This window comes from Elephantulus edwardii, unplaced genomic scaffold (assembly GCF_000299155.1).
Source record: "Elephantulus edwardii isolate Elephantulus edwardi_28Jun2011 unplaced genomic scaffold, EleEdw1.0 scaffold00028, whole genome shotgun sequence".
Lineage (NCBI taxonomy): Eukaryota > Metazoa > Chordata > Mammalia > Macroscelidea > Macroscelididae > Elephantulus > Elephantulus edwardii.
Window position 1 is genome coordinate 2,047,575 of NW_006399778.1, and position 16,373 is coordinate 2,063,947.

At 44.4% G+C, this 16,373-nt stretch overlaps 1 protein-coding gene and 1 pseudogene across 1 annotated transcript in view; both read left to right on the plus strand.

Moving 5' to 3' along the window:
- Positions 1 to 4,733, plus strand: part of LOC102856132 — a 41,447-nt pseudogene extending 36,714 nt beyond the window's left edge.
- Positions 4,734 to 5,015: 282 nt separating this feature from the next.
- SLC9A1 (solute carrier family 9, subfamily A (NHE1, cation proton antiporter 1), member 1) overlaps positions 5,016 to 16,373 on the plus strand; it is a 74,852-nt gene continuing 63,494 nt past the window's right edge. Inside the window, exon 1 of the mRNA XM_006883470.1 lies at positions 5,016 to 5,580. Coding sequence (XP_006883532.1) covers positions 5,226 to 5,580 — 355 coding nt within the window. The 5' untranslated portion in view covers positions 5,016 to 5,225. The remainder of the gene's footprint in view (positions 5,581 to 16,373) is intronic.

Sequence of the window (16,373 nt, forward strand, 5' to 3'; positions counted from 1 at the left end):
AAGAAACAAACAAACAAACAAAAAACCCAAACTCATTGTTGTCTAGTTGGAACCAACTCAAAGCTGACCCTCCAGGGCTGGTTTTTTTTTTTCCCCCAGGGCTGGTTTTTTGGAGGCAGTAAATCACACAGGAGGAGATTGACCATATTTCTCTCTTGGAGCTGCTAGTGGACTTAAACCACCAGAGAGGTTCCATCTTTGGGTTAGCAGTACATCTCCCTACAGATTATGCCTCCAGAGCTCCCTAGGAAATAGAAAGTCTGGCTAAATGGGTACTGGATACCACTATGCAAAGATAAGATCAAAGATACCATGGGGATGGAGGGGAAGCCTGATCCAAAAGGGAAATGTGAAACACAAGTTCAAATTATCATGATTTCTGAAGACATGGAAATTTGATGAGTTTCTAAAATTATTGCCCTGAGATAATCTTTAAATCTTAAACCAAAAATATTATCCCCTGAAGTAATCCTAAAACTGAAGAGTAGTTGAGACTAACAAATAGAGTAGTTCTGTCTTGAGCATTATGCTGTTTTAAATTTTGTATTAGAAATGAAATAATAAAAAAAGATGACCCTCAGCAAGATGTTTTGATCTTGTGGCTGCAATAATAGGTTCAAACATGTTGTTAGGAGGGCACAGGCAAGGGAAATTTTGTTTTGTTGTAAACAGGATTGTTCTGAATCAGAATCAACTCTACAAGACCTCATTAATGAATAGAATTAATAGAATTAATAATTAACAGAGTTATTAATTAATTAATAGAATGTATTCTATTTCATTTTAGACAACTTCTGGTTTTCTGTACTCATACTTCATACATTCCGAATTCTAATTATTAAAGGATTTTTGCAGCTGTTTCTAATTTTAATTGGCTTCCATTTTGGGCTTTACCACAAATACTATAGCTACCTATGCGCCTTTATTGTTCATAGGTTTTTCAGAAACCTGTTATTTCTGAAGTGGATGGCCAATCCTGATGAAATGGAACACATAAACACTAAAATTCTAGGCATTAGTGAGATGAAATGGACTGGTAATGACCATATTGAATCAATCACATGATCTACTATGCTGGGACTGAAAAACCAAGAATAGTGCTGCATTCACAGATGAAAAGACAATTTTAAGTTCTATCCTGAAATACAATGTTGTGAGTAACAAGGAACAAGTGAATGCATACAAGAAGACTTCTTAATACAACTATCATTCAAATAGAGGAGCCAACAGTTAAAGCCAAAGAAAAGGAAATTGAGGATTTCTCCCAAATTTTTGCAGTCTTAAATTGACCAAGAGTGCAATCAAGATGTAGTATTAACAACTGGTAACCAGAATGCAAAGGTAGGAAACAATGAAGAAGGGACGACAGTATGTATGGCGTTCGTGACAGAAATGAAATAGAAAATAGAATGATCAAATTTTGTACATTCAATGATTTATTCATTGCAATAATTTTTTAAAAAAACATGAATGAGGACTTTACACATGGGCTTGATTTGTCGGACTGCATGGGAATCATACTGACTACAACTGTGAAAAAAATTGTTAGTTGGAATCAACAGTCAACACCAGACCTGGTGTTGACTGCAGAACATCAATTACTCATGTGCAAGTTTAAATCGAGGCTGAAGAAAATGAAAATAAGTCCAAAAGAACCAAAATACAACCTTGAGTCTATCCTATCTGAATTTAAAAATTATCTTTAGAATATGTTTGGGGCAGTAGTGATGGAAGACCACATGAATGGTGGAATGACATCAAGGATATCATCCATGAAGAAAGCAAAAGATGGAGAAGAAAGGAAAAAACCAAAGTGGAGATCAGAAAAGATTCTGAAAATTACACCAGAACATTGAGAGACCAAAACAAAGGGAAGTAAAAGAGCTGAACAGGTGCTCACTTCAGCAGCACATTTATTAAAATTGGAATGATACAGAGAAGATTAGAATGGCCCATGTGCAAGGATGACATGCAAATTCATGAAGCATCCCATATTTTGCTAAGGATAATGCAGTAGTCATAATAAACAATGAAGGTGAGATGAAAGGTTCTGCCACCACTGGACCAGTTGCAAAGGAATATGCAGACTTGTGGCCCAGTACTGTATCTAATGCTGGCGGCATTGCATGATTCTCCAATGTATATGTTAAAAAAAAATTCACTCAATTAAAAACTTATTTGCTATCCAAAAAAAAAAAAAAAAAAAAAAGAAAGAAAGAGCTGAACAGAAGGTATCAAAGGACATCTCCAGAAGATAAAGGGAAGTATAGAATGGAATATGCAGAGAGCTGAGCAGGAGACTACAAAGAGAACTTGCTCACGATTTCTCAATCTGAAAGAACTGAAAACAAATTCAAACCTGTGAACCAACATCAAGAGGTTCATTTATCCATTGCTGACTCTTAGACTTACAGTGATGGTACCAACAATGGGGTTTATTGGGGAAAGAAGCTGGAGAGTGGGAGAAGCAAAGAATACCACCCAATGCAAATCCAAGTTTTAGCCCAATTGTCCCAATTAATTCCTCAATTAATCCAGACTCTGGTTTCAGTTCAGCAGTCAAATCCAAATCATCCAGCAAGGTTTGCCTCAGAGTAGTTATAAATCAGCTTCTCCATCAAGCATCTGCCAAGAACAAGAAAAATCTTTAACTCTGGCCAGCACAAATACAAGAACTTCAGGTCACATCTTACTACAGTTTTTCTACAGCAATGCCACCACCATCACCAGGGTCTCGTTCTCAACAGGGTTTTGCTCCAGTCTCCCTCAAGTCTTGCCACCACAAGTCCTGCTTTGCTTCAAGTCTTGCTGTAAAGCACTCTTTCACTTATCCAAATTCCACAGCTGTTGCTGATTTGCAAGATCATGCTGATTTGCAAGAACGTGTGCCTGTAGTTAAGGTAGCTGAAGATCAGAGAGGGCTAACTGTAATGCCTAAAAATTGCCAACTTTCTTGCTAATACCACAAATAAATTTTACAGATCAAAGAATATAATTAATGTCACCAAACTGTACATGTAGAAATCATACAGATTTTTCTGTGTATATTTTCAACTTCAACAAAATAAAGTTATAAAAAGAAAAAAAATCCAATGACTTGATACTTTGAAGTGATTCTGTAGAGCTACACTCTCATGAGACCTTGCCAATTCCAATCAGTACTGTAGGTTCAACATTCAGCTCTACTACTTACATTACTAGGTAGGAACTCTTTTGCCTCATGTTCTTCATCTATAAAATTGCAATCATAATAATCATTGCATGTGCCAAGCTTCATTTACGTAGTGTTGTTAGGTACTGTTGAGTGAGTTCCCACTCATTTACACCTCTATATAACAGAAGAAAAAAGTTCCCAGTCCTGTACTATCCTCACAACTCTTGGTATGTTGGAACCCATTGATGCAACCACGTTGTCAATTCACCTCCTGGAAGCCCTTCCTCTTTCCCACTAACCATATAATTTACAAAGCGTGATGTCCTTCTCCAGGAATTGTCACTTTCTGATAACCTGAAGTCCAAAGTAAATGAGACAAAGTAAATGCTTCAAAGGACCATTCTGGTTGTACTTCTTCTAAGGATGATGTGTTCATTCTTCTGGAAGTTCATAGTACATTCAGAGTTCTTTACCAACACCTTAATTTACAGGCATTAATTTCCTTTTATTGGTCTTCCTTATTCACCATCTAGCTTTTGCATATATATTTAAAAAAAACCCCAAACAAAAAATTCAAACCACTCAAACTTATTTCTATTGAATAGCAAGCAATTCGTAGCTGAACTTATTGTGGGGTTTCAGTGGCTATAAATCACACAAGAGGTGGGAGGAATTACACAAGAGGAGAGGAGATTTCCCATTTTTCTCCTACAGAGCAGCTGGTGGATTTGAACTATTTGGCTTTGGTTTGGCAGCCCAACTCTTTATCACTAGGCCACCAGATATAAATACCATGGGTTGGATCCGGAGCATCTTAGTCCTCAAATGATATTTTTGTTCCATTCCAAACCCTTTAAATTCATTATATCATTTAGTAATCACATTTATCTCTTTGGTATAGACATTATTTCCACTTTACAGATGAGAAAGCTGTAGAATGGAAGTTACATAGCTCATTCAAGGTGACATGGTAACACAATTCATAAAATAACATATCTTTCACAGGATTATTAACAAACTTTAATGAAGCCATAGGGGTGCATGTGAAAGCACTTTATAAACAGTAAAGTTCGGATAAGTTTGAATCTTTGTAGACTTCAGTACCCTGCCCCCGTCTTGTCATTCTTTTTCCTCTTACGCTATACCTCTTCCTCGCTGCCAGGGGACGCTGCGCACGAAGGCATTGACAGGTTTCTCTAGGCTGATGCGCCGACACCTCGTTGGTGCCTATAAAAGTCAGTGCCGGTCACTTCGCGGCATCAGTCGGCTGCAACTTGGGTTCGGGCAGGCTTTATTTCTGGAGGTGGACACTGAACTGCTGCATCTGAGCCGGGGCTGAACGCCGCACAGCGAGGAGAGGCTTGTTTTCGTCGGCCCACTGCGAGCCTCCCCCAGCCCTTGCCGAGGCCCTTTCCCGCCAGGTTGCCTGCCTCCGCCTTCCGCTTCCCTCCATTTCCCCGGAATCTCAGACCGGCGCGCCAGGATCTCGGCCCTTCTCTGGGTGGGGAAGCTGCCGGCCGCTTTCCAGCTCTACTCCTTCGCAGCCTGGGCTCCCAGCCCCTTCGCTCGTTTTTCTTGAGCTGAATCCCAGGACTCCTCTCGGTCACCTTCTTTTAGCCCTAGTGTCTTCTTAGAGTCCTACCTTCTCAGTCACTTTCCTCAGTCACTCCCGACCTTCCCTATTCCTTTCCCTTCCTTAGGGTCTAATCTTCCCTTCCCATTCTGTCTCAGGGCTCATCCTCCCTCCCCCGGCCCCTTAGCTGTACCTGGGGTACCTGACCTTTTGGCCTCTTAATAGTCCCACTTGAGTCCTTGTCCCTCTTTCCTCAGTTTGGAGTCCCAACTCCTTGTTTCTGAACTTGGAGTTTTTTACAAACCCCTGGTCTCCCCTGACCCCTAAAAAATTGCTTCTGCAAAGAAAAAAAAAACCAAAACAAAAAACCCTTGAAAACAAACTTTTCTTAGAGACTACCCTAGACTAACTTTCCTCCAGCTGACCCCTTACTACCTATGTCCCAGGTCTTGGTCTCCCATTGCTAAAGGTTGAGGCCTACAGGGCCAAGGGAGCAGGATGCTTCTTTTGTGGTCTGGCATCTGTGGCCTCTCCCCACCACGAATCTTCCCTTCGTTGGTTGTGGTGGTAGCTTTGGTGGGGCTGCTACCTGTTCTTAGGAGCCATGGCCTCCAGCCCAGTCCCACAGCTAGCACCATCCGGGGGTCAGAGCCACCACGGGAACGCTCTATTGGGGATGTCACCACTGCCCCACCAGAAGTCACTCCTGAAAGCCGCCCTGTTAACCATTCTGTCACGGAACATGGCATAAAGCCACGAAAATCCTTCCCAGTCCTGAGCATCGACTACGCACATGTGCGTACGCCCTTTGAGATTGCTCTCTGGATCCTGTTGGCCTGCCTCATGAAAATAGGTAAGTCTTATGTATTCCGATACTGCTACTGCCCTTGCCACCAGACTGGTGACCTGGCCCTTTCTTTTCCCCTTTGAAGCTACCCGGGGATAGGGTCTGGACTGTTTGTGTGACATAACACAACTTCTGTCTTGCTGTCTTCATAAACTTGAACTCTTTGACCTCTGGTTCTAAGGGGCCTGCCAGAATTGGAACCAGCATCATCATGCAGAGCAGGCAAGATGAGATGACAGGACACTTCTGATATTAGGGACCTTCAGCAAGGTTTCCAAGTGTCATTAAGTCTCCACTGGCTGGGCCAGAACCTTTGGGGAGCCCAGCTTCCAGTTGTGTGTAAGATGGTGAAGAGTCTTCTAGCAGGTGGCTTGTTCTGTGTGTCATCAGCAGGCAATGCAATAAAACACTTCATGGCAGTTTGGCTCAGGATGATGTTTGTTTATTTCTAGTTGGTCTGGCTGAGGAGTTTGACTACAACTGAAGACTTATTAGTGTAGTGGAATGTCAGAGAGCTTCATAGTCTCACCTTCCTCCTTCCCTGAATGTTATTTGTCAACGTTGTTTGCCAAGGCTGGTTTCCAGCCCAGGAATGACATCCATATACAGTTTATGATTAGTAAATTCTGGAATCTTCTGAAACCTGGTGTAGAGTGAAGGTTGGAGCTTGATCTGGCCCCAACTTACCTGCAGTTTGGTGCCCTGCTGTACCTCAAAATGCCATCCAAGCTGGCTAGTCTTCTTGGCCTGCTCTTGAGTTCAGGTGGAGGGTCTTAGGGTGTTTTGGCTGAAGAGATTTGGAAATGATCAGGGAAAGAAATAGAAAAGTTGTTCTTCCTAGAGGTTTGTCTCCTTACTGATTATCTGGCTCCCATCCTGTTCTGCTGGGTGACTGATGGAGCTCACTGGAACCTACGTAGTCTAGGCGTCCTGGAAAGGGGCATCAAGGGAACTCTGAGTGCTGCCTTAGTGTTTTTCAGCCCCCAGGAAGCTGTGGAGGGCCTGTGGCCCCAGGACTTTCTCCTTCATCCACCTTGGGGTGTATGTGACTTTTTGCTACTGTCACAAGGCCACACAGGCACTGCGTGTGGCTATGCCACGACAAGCTTGAGAATGTGTTACGGGAGGACCCTAGTGCCTAGGGCTCTCACTGACTACACAGATCGAGGAGCTTTGCAGAGCTTTGGTGCTGAGTCTCTCGTATCTACAGGGCCAGTGTGTGGAGCTGGGCTACCGGCACCAATACCCTGATGGCAGCCAGTTTCCTGGAAAAATCAAGGACTGGGCAAGGAGACCCATGTGTACTGATTCTGACATAATTAGATGACCTTGAACAAACAGTGGCCTTTTCCTGCCGGTCTCGTTCACCTGTAAAATGGGCAAGAATATCTGAATTTCCAGTTGAGCCTTGAGATCTTGTGTTTTAGTTTGTAAGAAACTGAAGTAACTGTGATGCTTATATGAGACTAGATGGAGAATCCCACAAGTTCTATTATAAGTTACCCTCCTCTCTTTAATCCCCTCACCTCCTAACCATACTTGACTTGCCATTAGGGGCTGGTATAACACTCCAGGTATGGGTGTCTGTTAGTAGGATGGTGGCATGACTACAGGGACCCTGCAGGTCTAATACCCTTAGTCCTGAAAGAGTCTGACTTAGTCTGGGAAAGTTGGAAGTCCAGGCCTGGGATCCTGGACTGCTGGACAGCCAGAGATGGTGTCCTGGCCAAGGGCATCAGTCTAGAAGTCAGGAAACAGGGCTTTTCACTCTCCCTCTGTGACCTTGGGCCAGTCTTGCCTCTTCAACTGTCAGTTGATCTCTGTGGCCCTTTCCACGTCTGCTGTTGCTGGCATTCCACTAGCCTGGGTGACTCTGGCAAGATGTTCACCTTTTGGCCTCAATTTTCCCGTCGTAAAATGAGGAGGTTGGATATGATCTCTAAGGCCTTTGCAGTTCTAAAAGCCTTTGTCTCTGGCTTAGCAAGACATTTTTATTTATTATTTGCTTCTGAAACAGGAGCTTTCTTAGCACCAGACTATCCTGAAGAAAAGAGGAAGAAAAGGGTGTTCAAGATCTCAGGGGTCTCTGTTAAGGTGCTTTCGGGAAAGCTTATTTTTCTTTTGTCATTGTAAAATCAAGACCGAGTATGGCTTCTACCATTCTGCCGTTTAACCTTTTTGGACCTTAGTTTCCTCATTGATAAAATGGGGTATCTAAAAAGTATCAAGCTATAGGGCTACTGATGTGGCCATGACTTAAATTAGAGCATATGAAAACAACTTTGTGCAGTGCTCTACATGCAGGAACCGTTCAAAAAGTGGCTGCTGCTCCCGTTTGTATTTTAAACACATAAGGCAAATGCTTCCTGCCTGCAGTCTGCCTTGAGGATGGAGGGTTACAGATCTCTCAGCCCTAGACGGCCATTGAAGGTCTTCCTTCAGGATTCAGGGTCTACTGATTTTGTTCTTCCTGTCACATAAGCTGTTTCTAGAACTGGCGCCAGCCGTTTCTGGGGTGGGGTTGGGAGTACTGTGCTGTGCTACCTCTGCACAGGTACTCAGGAACTTAGGAGCTTGTTTTGGGTTCTTGCCTGTTCTTGCAACACCCCAGCATGGATAGGAGCGACGTTGGAGACCTCATTCTGTCACCGGTGGCAGCTGCTTCCTTTGGCAAGGTACCCCTCCTTTAAGAATAGAAAGTGCTGTGTGCAATTCTCATTTTTATCCCAAAGCTCTTGTAATCGTTGAGCAGAGCCTGACGTCGACACTTTGTCAGATACTGGTGTGGGAGGGGTGGGATTGGAACTGAAGTTCTAGAGTGGGTGCTTCTGGGTACTATTCTAAGTCTGTTACATTGGGTGACCTTAGGCAAGTCATTTTCTCTCCTCTAGATTCCACCCCCATCCCCGCCACCCCTTTTTAACCTTTGCCTTTGAGGTCAAGGCCTAGACCGTTGGGAGATCTGTGAGACTGACCATAAGTGCATCCCCCTTCACTTAGAGATTTGAACCTTGCATGAATTCAGCTTTGTTCTCAGTTCATCTGACCGAGTTTGGTGCTTGTTCCAGGGGAGAACCTCCGTTGCACCTGGCTTGCCACTGACATCCTCTCCGTTTGTTTTCCAATATTCCTGACCTGGAACTCCTGGCAGAAGCTTGGGAGCCTATTAAGTGTGTTCCCTAAGTAGGGACAGAAAAGCTCTCTTTGTCCCTTTACATCTTGTAGCCTTTTTTTGTTTTGTTTTGTCATTGCAGGGCATATCCTGCCATTTCCTCTTTAGAGCAAGCCTGTGGGTAGGCGTGGGGTCATGATCATCCACTTCACATGTCTGTCAGACCCAGCAAGTGGTTTCCTGGGGGGAAAAAAAGGTTAAAGCTTGCCTCAATTCACTTTTCAACATGAGAGAAGAACAGTCTAACCATCCTCTTGAAAGTGTCTCAAGAGGCCCAGATGTAACTCACTAAAAAGAAAGAGGTAACTTTCCCCCTTTGGGAAGTAGCTGGCTGACTGGCTGCAGGACGGTGGGAAGTGAGGTCAGCTGGGGATTAGGAGGCGAGGTAGGGCCTGATGTTGCTCAAAACTCTAGGGCCCAGTTTGACCTGCCTGAGTTTTATTCAGCTAAGCACCCACTGTGTGTAGGATTCTGTACTAGAAAAGGCATGTTTTTAATTGTCACCAGCCTTATCTCATATAGGGAGCTCTGGTAGCTTAGTGGTAAGGAGTTGCTCTGCCTCCCCAAAGTCGTGCAGTTTGAATTCTCTCTTGAAGAAAGATAGTGAGATCTCTGTGAGATTTCTTGCCTCTGAAAACCCACTGGAGGGTCAGCTATGACTTGGTTCTGACTTGACAGCACCTAACAGCAGCAGCAATTGCATCTATAAAGGAAAGACTTGGTCAGAAGGTCTCCTGAGTTTTGCCCGACTCCACCTCCTGATATCCATGTGACCATGAACCAGTACCTCATTTCTCTAAAACTGACATGTCTCATCAGTAAAGTGAAGATGCTGTCTCTACTTTCTAAGCTTTGAGTGTGACAATGCCATACATAGTGCCCAACTCACTCTTGCATTTCCTCCACTAGTGGAGGTCTTCCTAGCCCAGTGTAGCCTATGGCAGTTGCTGTCACCCTTCCTGACCCAACCCCGACCTTAACCCTTTTCTCTTATTGTCTCTCCACTACTTTGGCATTAGGCCTGGCTGGCCCTGTGACATTTCTTCTGTTGGATGTGTGTCTATTTCTGTAACATAATGCTTATTGGGTATCTAGAGAGTAGTGTTAGACACTTTAAAAGTAAGCTCATTTAATCTGTACTAAAATCCTGGGAGATAGTCTATCTCTGTTCTGCAGATGAGGAAACAGCTCAGACAGGTTATCATCTGTGAGGCTGAATTGCTATTTATCTTCTGTTCTAGTCCTGGCATAGCCTTTTAGAGGGTGCAGCTGCATCTCCTCCCTCTTTTGGTACCATCAGCAGATGTCCTGGCCCAGCACTTAGAGGTTCCCAGCTCAAACTCAGAAGTTCTGAGAAGGCACAGTGGTTAAACATGCAGCTGTTAAGTGAAAGGTTGATGGTTCAAATCTACTACCTGCTCCATAGAAGTAGAGACCTGATGATATAAAGCACTTCTAATTTTTTATCAAGCAATTTTTTTCTTTTTCTTTTTTTTTTTTTTTTGCAATTTTTTTCAATAATTGTTTTATCAAGTCACTGTGGGTTAAGATTGACTTGATGGCATGGAACAGTAGCTCTCACTGAGCTTGTGCAGTTCACTGCACCTACTTTCTGTAGTTTTAGGGCTCCCTTTAGGGCTGGGCAGATGTGGGTAGTAGGATCTCTTTGCTCTGAGAAAGTCATGCCTGACTTTGGGACTGTCCTTAGTCCTTGTGCTATCTGTACCCATATTCCATAGCTAGATTGGGCCTGTCCCTGGTTCTGTGGCAGTGACCATGCCCTATTGTCTTTCTGCTGATGCCTCTTGAGTCTCTGGCCAGAGCTTTCCCTTACTGTCAGGGGAATATAAGTTGGAGAGTGATTCTTTGTAGTCAGTGGAGTTTGCCAGCCTTGTTACTATGGTCTCTGACCTCTGAGCAGGAAGGGTGCTGGATTGCATTTGGTCCCCCTCGGGACCTGGCAGGATCCCAAAGAGGCAGCCTCTGTTGGAGCAGGTGGACTAGCATTCTTCAACTCTCCCAGGTAGACAGGTTTTAATAGTAATTCTCATTGGTGTCCTAATTTACTATTTCCAGAGCATTTGCACGGATGTTACTTCACAGTGGTCCTGTGTATTAGGACAGCAGATGATGTTGATGTGCCATTTTTTATATAAGGAAACTTAAGTTTCAGATTGTGACCTGATTAAGGTCATCAAACAAGTAAGTGGCAAGGGGACACAGTCCCTTGGACTTCGAACCCAACACCCTATCCTTGGACTGACATGCTGGGTTAGAGTGAGGATCAAAGGGAATAAGGGAGCCAGAGGGGTTTTGAGAGGAATGAGACTGTGGTTATCTGGGTGGTTGTTAAGAAGGAAACTAGTCCTTCCTGTAGGAAAGGCTGAAGTAGCAGGTAACTGGGGTGTGATGTCCACGTGGCTCAGCCTGGCTGGGCTAGCGCCAACTAATTATCCACCCCCAAAACACACCTCTAATTGTAGGAAGACATAGTCCGAGGGTGGAGCTTGGACATAGTGCTGTCATTTTCATAGTCTTTGAAGCAGCAAGCCTTCAAGATAGTGTTGAGGGAGGAAAAAAAAGAGGAAAGTGAATGACAGAGAGCATGCAGGAATGGAACCTGGTTTCAGTTTAAGAGATCTGCCTGGCTACGATCTTAGGGAGCCCAGGTGGTGCAGTGGCCAAAGTACTTAGCCTCTAACCAAAAGGACAGTGGTTCAAAGCCACCAGCTGCTCTGTGGGAGAACGTTATCCAGCCTTGGAAATCCTGTGTGGCAATTCTGTGCTGTTCATACAGGTTCTCTGAGTTGAAATCAGTGACAGTGGGTTTTCCTTTTTGGTTTTGTGTGACTTGAGGCAAAGCCAGACTTCTCTGAGCCAGTTTCATAATTTGTAAGAGAAGCCTGGGTTAAATGCCTACTTGAGAGCTGTGTCAGGTGCTCCATGCACAATTAGAAAATACTGGGGTCTGAACTTGGATTTGCCTAACTTCAAAGCCCATGTGCTTTTCATCCTATCCTATTTCACCCAAGGACCTATTCTGTTCTGAAATTTTTATTTTCCTACATTTTTGAACTGGGAAGTTTTAGTGTTTCAAGTCTCTCTGTGGGCCGTATTTTGGGTTTGGGGGAAAACTGACCCATCTCGCCTCTCTGTGAAGCAAATATAGACCTTCCCAGGGCCTACTGTCTTTGGAAACATACAGGAGAAATAGGGAACTGGTGCTAAGGGCCCCTGCCTCCCTCCGGGAATGCCGCCCTGTACACAGCTGGCTGGCTGCCTCCTTCCCTCTCCCTCCTACCCCACCTGCGCTCTCTCTCCATCCCAGGCAAGGAGAGTACGCTCCCTTAGCAAGTGAGAGCCTGAGTTATTCCTGAGTCATCCTTTGCCTGTGTGGGCCTCATTTTGCAGCTCCCAGTCCCCCTGCAAATGTCTGAGTCAGACACATCTCTCCAAGGTTGTCTGCATACACCACACTGGGCCAGACCATCTCTTTGGATGCCGGTAAACATCAACTGATGCTTTAAGGCAGCCCGTGATTATATGTGGGTATTTTTAATCTTATGAGCTAATCTAATTTTAACTGAACTAAATTTTGGGTCAGGCCTGGGATGGTGCTGACTTCCTATCCTCTCTGCTAAAACTCTTTTTAGCATGCAGAGCCAGTTACAGGGGGGTCTGCTGGGCCTATTCCAAATTCTGAATTGTGATGTGGACTTGTGTAAGAGTCTGGAGTTCCCTAAATGACCCCAGCAAGCTGCTTGCTGTAAAGGTATGTCCTTAAGCTGTTGTGACTGAGATTCAGGATGAGAATCCCTGCTCCTTCCCAGTCCTGGGAAATACTTAGCCCTGAGACCAGATTGACCCTCTGACTGCTGAGCCTGTGGAGACCAGGCTGCTGAGTTTACAGCCATTTGTAAGGCAGAGTCCACAAGCTCACCAAAATAATAAATAGCGAACACTTACATAGCACTTGCTGTATGCCAGGCAAAGCTCATAAAGGCCGTGTCTTTGCAGTTATCAGCCAGGACAGAGGACAACTAATTAATTTGTCTGCCAGAGTCAGAGAGCCAGGTCAGCTGAAACCAGCCAGCAGGCATCTAGCATGCAGCACATCTGACAGCCAAGAAGGTCTCAGTCTTGCTCATTAGGAGCTTCCAGTCCAGGTGCGAACTGGGCGAATACCTGGAAGAGGCAAGGTTCAGAGGGAGAATGGTGTCTCCAAGGTACTAGAGTGGCTCTGGGAGGCATCTCAGAGGATGTGGAACTTGAGCTGAATCTTGAAAGCGAAAGAGGTATCAGATAGGCAGGAAGAAAGGAGCTATTATTAGTACATGATTCTCATAGGAAGGTAAGCCCTAGGAGGGCAGGGCCAGTGCTTGTTCCTTCACATCCACTATGCCTGTCATCAGATTACCTGGAGTCTACTTTGTCTTGGGGTAAGCGCATGTATATCCAGAGTAGAACTGTGCTCCCCAGAGTTCTCAGTGGTTAAATTTTGGAAAGTAGATTACCAGGCCTTTCTTCTAAGTTGTTTTTGAGTGGATTGGAGTTTCTAACCTTTCAGTTAGCAGCCAGACGTATTCACCATTTGTATCATCCAGAGATTCTGACAGAGTAAGAGCTCTGTAAATGAATGAATGAGCACATGACTGGCTTTAGGTGGAGATAGAGGCCATGTGAAGCTTTAGGGCAGAGAGAAAACCAGTTTGACTGCTCAGAGGAGGGAGAGAAGGGGCTGGAGAGGCTGGGTAGCACCAGACTGGATGCTAGGCCAGGAACGCCGTGGTCAGATGCCCAAGCTGGCTTAAGTGGTGCTGCTTCCGTCGACCCGGCTCTAATGGAAGGTCTGCGAGGGCATCCACCCTGGGCTGGGTGGGATCTCTCTGGGAAAGTCTAGGTTTGCTTGGTCTGCCCTTGATTGGTGTAAGTAAAAGCGAGATACCAGAGCTTCCTCAGGGAGCTGCTGAGAGCCCTAATTGAATTAAGCTTTTCCTGAGAAGATTCCTCAAGCCATAAACTGCACTGTGACTGTGAATTAATGAGACCACTAGCCATAAATCGTGCGAGAAGGCAATCTCATTAATTTATAGTTGTACCTGGACAGGTTTACTTATGACTTCTCTTTGTTTTTATGTGTGTGTTGGGGATGGTCAGAGGCTAGCATCTGCTTTCTGTGGCAGATTTATTTTTATAATACAAATAAGTAAAATATGTTCATTGCTTTTTACAAAAGAAAACAAAACAAAAATAAAAACCAGTAGTATACCATTATTGTAGAATGAGTATGAGGATCTAAGTGAGGGGGAAGGTGGAAGCAGATGGGTGATAAGGTGCGAGGGGGGATTAATCATGGGGTTGTACAATTTGGTGGGGGGTGGTGAGGGAAATGGGAAGGGATCTGGTGTGAAAAATAATGCATTTGAAATTTGTAAATAAACTAATATTTAAAAAAATGAAAAAAAAAACCAGAATACCCCAAAAACCCATCAGTAGTACAGAGAAAGAATTCTTAAGGTGAAAAGTGAAAATTCCCCCTCAATTCTCTGACCACTCCCGTAGTAATGCTCCCTAGAGGTTACCACGGAAAGCTCTTTATAAGTCCTTTTAATCCTCCATGCAAATATGAGGGAGCTCTGTTGACCTAGTGTGTAAAGATTCGCTAACCCAAACCCGTGGTTGTACAGTTTATTAGCCTGGAAGGTCAGCTATGAGTTGGTTCTGACTTAATAGCCACAAATTTGTTTGAATTTTGATGACTGTGCAAATGTGTACTTGTGTGAAGGCAAGTTTAGTTTTCATAAAGCCATTTGTACAGAGGAACATAGCAACTCTAGTCTGTAAATATTTGATGAGTGAGTGAATGAATGAAGAAGGAAATAACACATGAATGACTCTAGACTGGGAACTGGGGTCCCTAGGCCTAGCTCTGCCTCTTTCTTGCACATTTACTTGGGTGAATGACTAAATCATTTTTGACTGTGTCAGTTTTCCCACCTGGTGATTTTGTTGCTGAAAGCTCTTTGGGCCTCTGCAGCAGAAAAGGTGGCCATCTCAGGGAAGCCGCTGCTCCAATGAGGTCTGGGCAGACTGGGAATCATTTGAAGGATGGGCCTGCCAGTGCTGTCATCAAGCCTGGTGTCCAGGTGAAATGTTCGCAAGTGAGGGATCATGGCCATCTCCACCTCCAGGGTCCTGGGGCTGATGAAATGCACCCACAGAGAGGGAAATTGTGTAACTCAGATGAAGATGCTGTGCAGGACCAGAGGAGAGAAAGTAATTGGGAAGGGTTCCTAAAAGAAGTGGGCTTATGATGAGGCCCAGGTGTAGACGATCCACATTTAGTGGAGATTGCTGCAGGAGAAGAGAGTGGACTCAGCAACCTGCTGTTCCTTGACAATCTAGTTTTCTGCAGTCTTACAGTAGAAATATTTTTCAAATATTTGCTGGAATTGTCTGTAGATCTATATTTGTATAATCTCCTTATCAGGGGATACCTGTAGTTGCAAAAGATTCCCAGAAGGAGTCTGTGGCCCCCAAAAGGTTAAGAGCTTTCACCCTTTTTGCTTTGGGAATTTTAAGGAAGCCTCTCTAAAGGACTACCTAATCTGGGGTGAATTCTTGGATCATTGTTACTTAGTCCTAGCACGAGTGAAAAATGCTGGGGAAATGAACCCAGCCCTAAAATGAGTAAACTCTATCCTAGAGAATGGGAAGGGATAGTAACTTAAGTGGAGAAAAACCTTTTTGGATTGAGGATCCAAACAGATGTGGTAATTCCATAGCCCCTCCTCCTGTTTTCCTAGTGAGCCCAGCTCATACCCTGGGGCTAAATCAGATACAAAGTGGAGAGGACCCAGCTCACCCTAGAGACACTGCTGGGGTAGCAGCCATTTCTGAAGCAGCAAATAAAAGGGGAACCTCGGAACCTCTCAAGCAGGACAGGCTTTGAGAGCACAGTGCTAGGAAGTCCAGCTGTTTCCTAGACTGAGGATCCCTTCTTGTGCTCTGACCCAGCTTCTAGGAATAAAAGTATTGAATAGTGTTCTGAGTTTAGAATGCTGGAGGTGGAAAGACCTTATCATACCCTATGTATGACCTTGGACCCAGTGGTGGAATAGAAGCCCCCTTTTCACAGATGAGGCTCAGGGAGGGAGTGGACTTGGCCAAAGCAAAACAAAGGAATTGCAGAGATAGAGATTTTTCCTTCTCTGTTAATTAACTCAAGGATCTCTAAGGAGTGAGAACTTGTGAACCATGAGGAGGGGCTGTGCTTTTTATACCTAAGAATTGTCACATTTCAATTTTTACAGTGATTCTGTTAAGGAAAGGCAGCTTCCTGCTGGGGTATCTCGCAGGGAGCTAGGCCTGGCAGGGAAGTCCTTTGACTTTAGCCACACATGTCCTCTCAAAGGAGCCAAATGCAGGGGACATTTGAGCCTGTCCAGAGACTTCTGCCTACGCTCATTGACCACCTCAGACCTTCGGAGTCCATCACAAATCACTGTTGAAGCTGGGTGCTGAGGTTTTTTTGTATTTTAAAAATTTATTACTAATTTCAATGAAAATTTACAGAGACTTTGGATTTCCATTCATTCATTGCTGCACTTTTCTCCCCCCCCCCCCC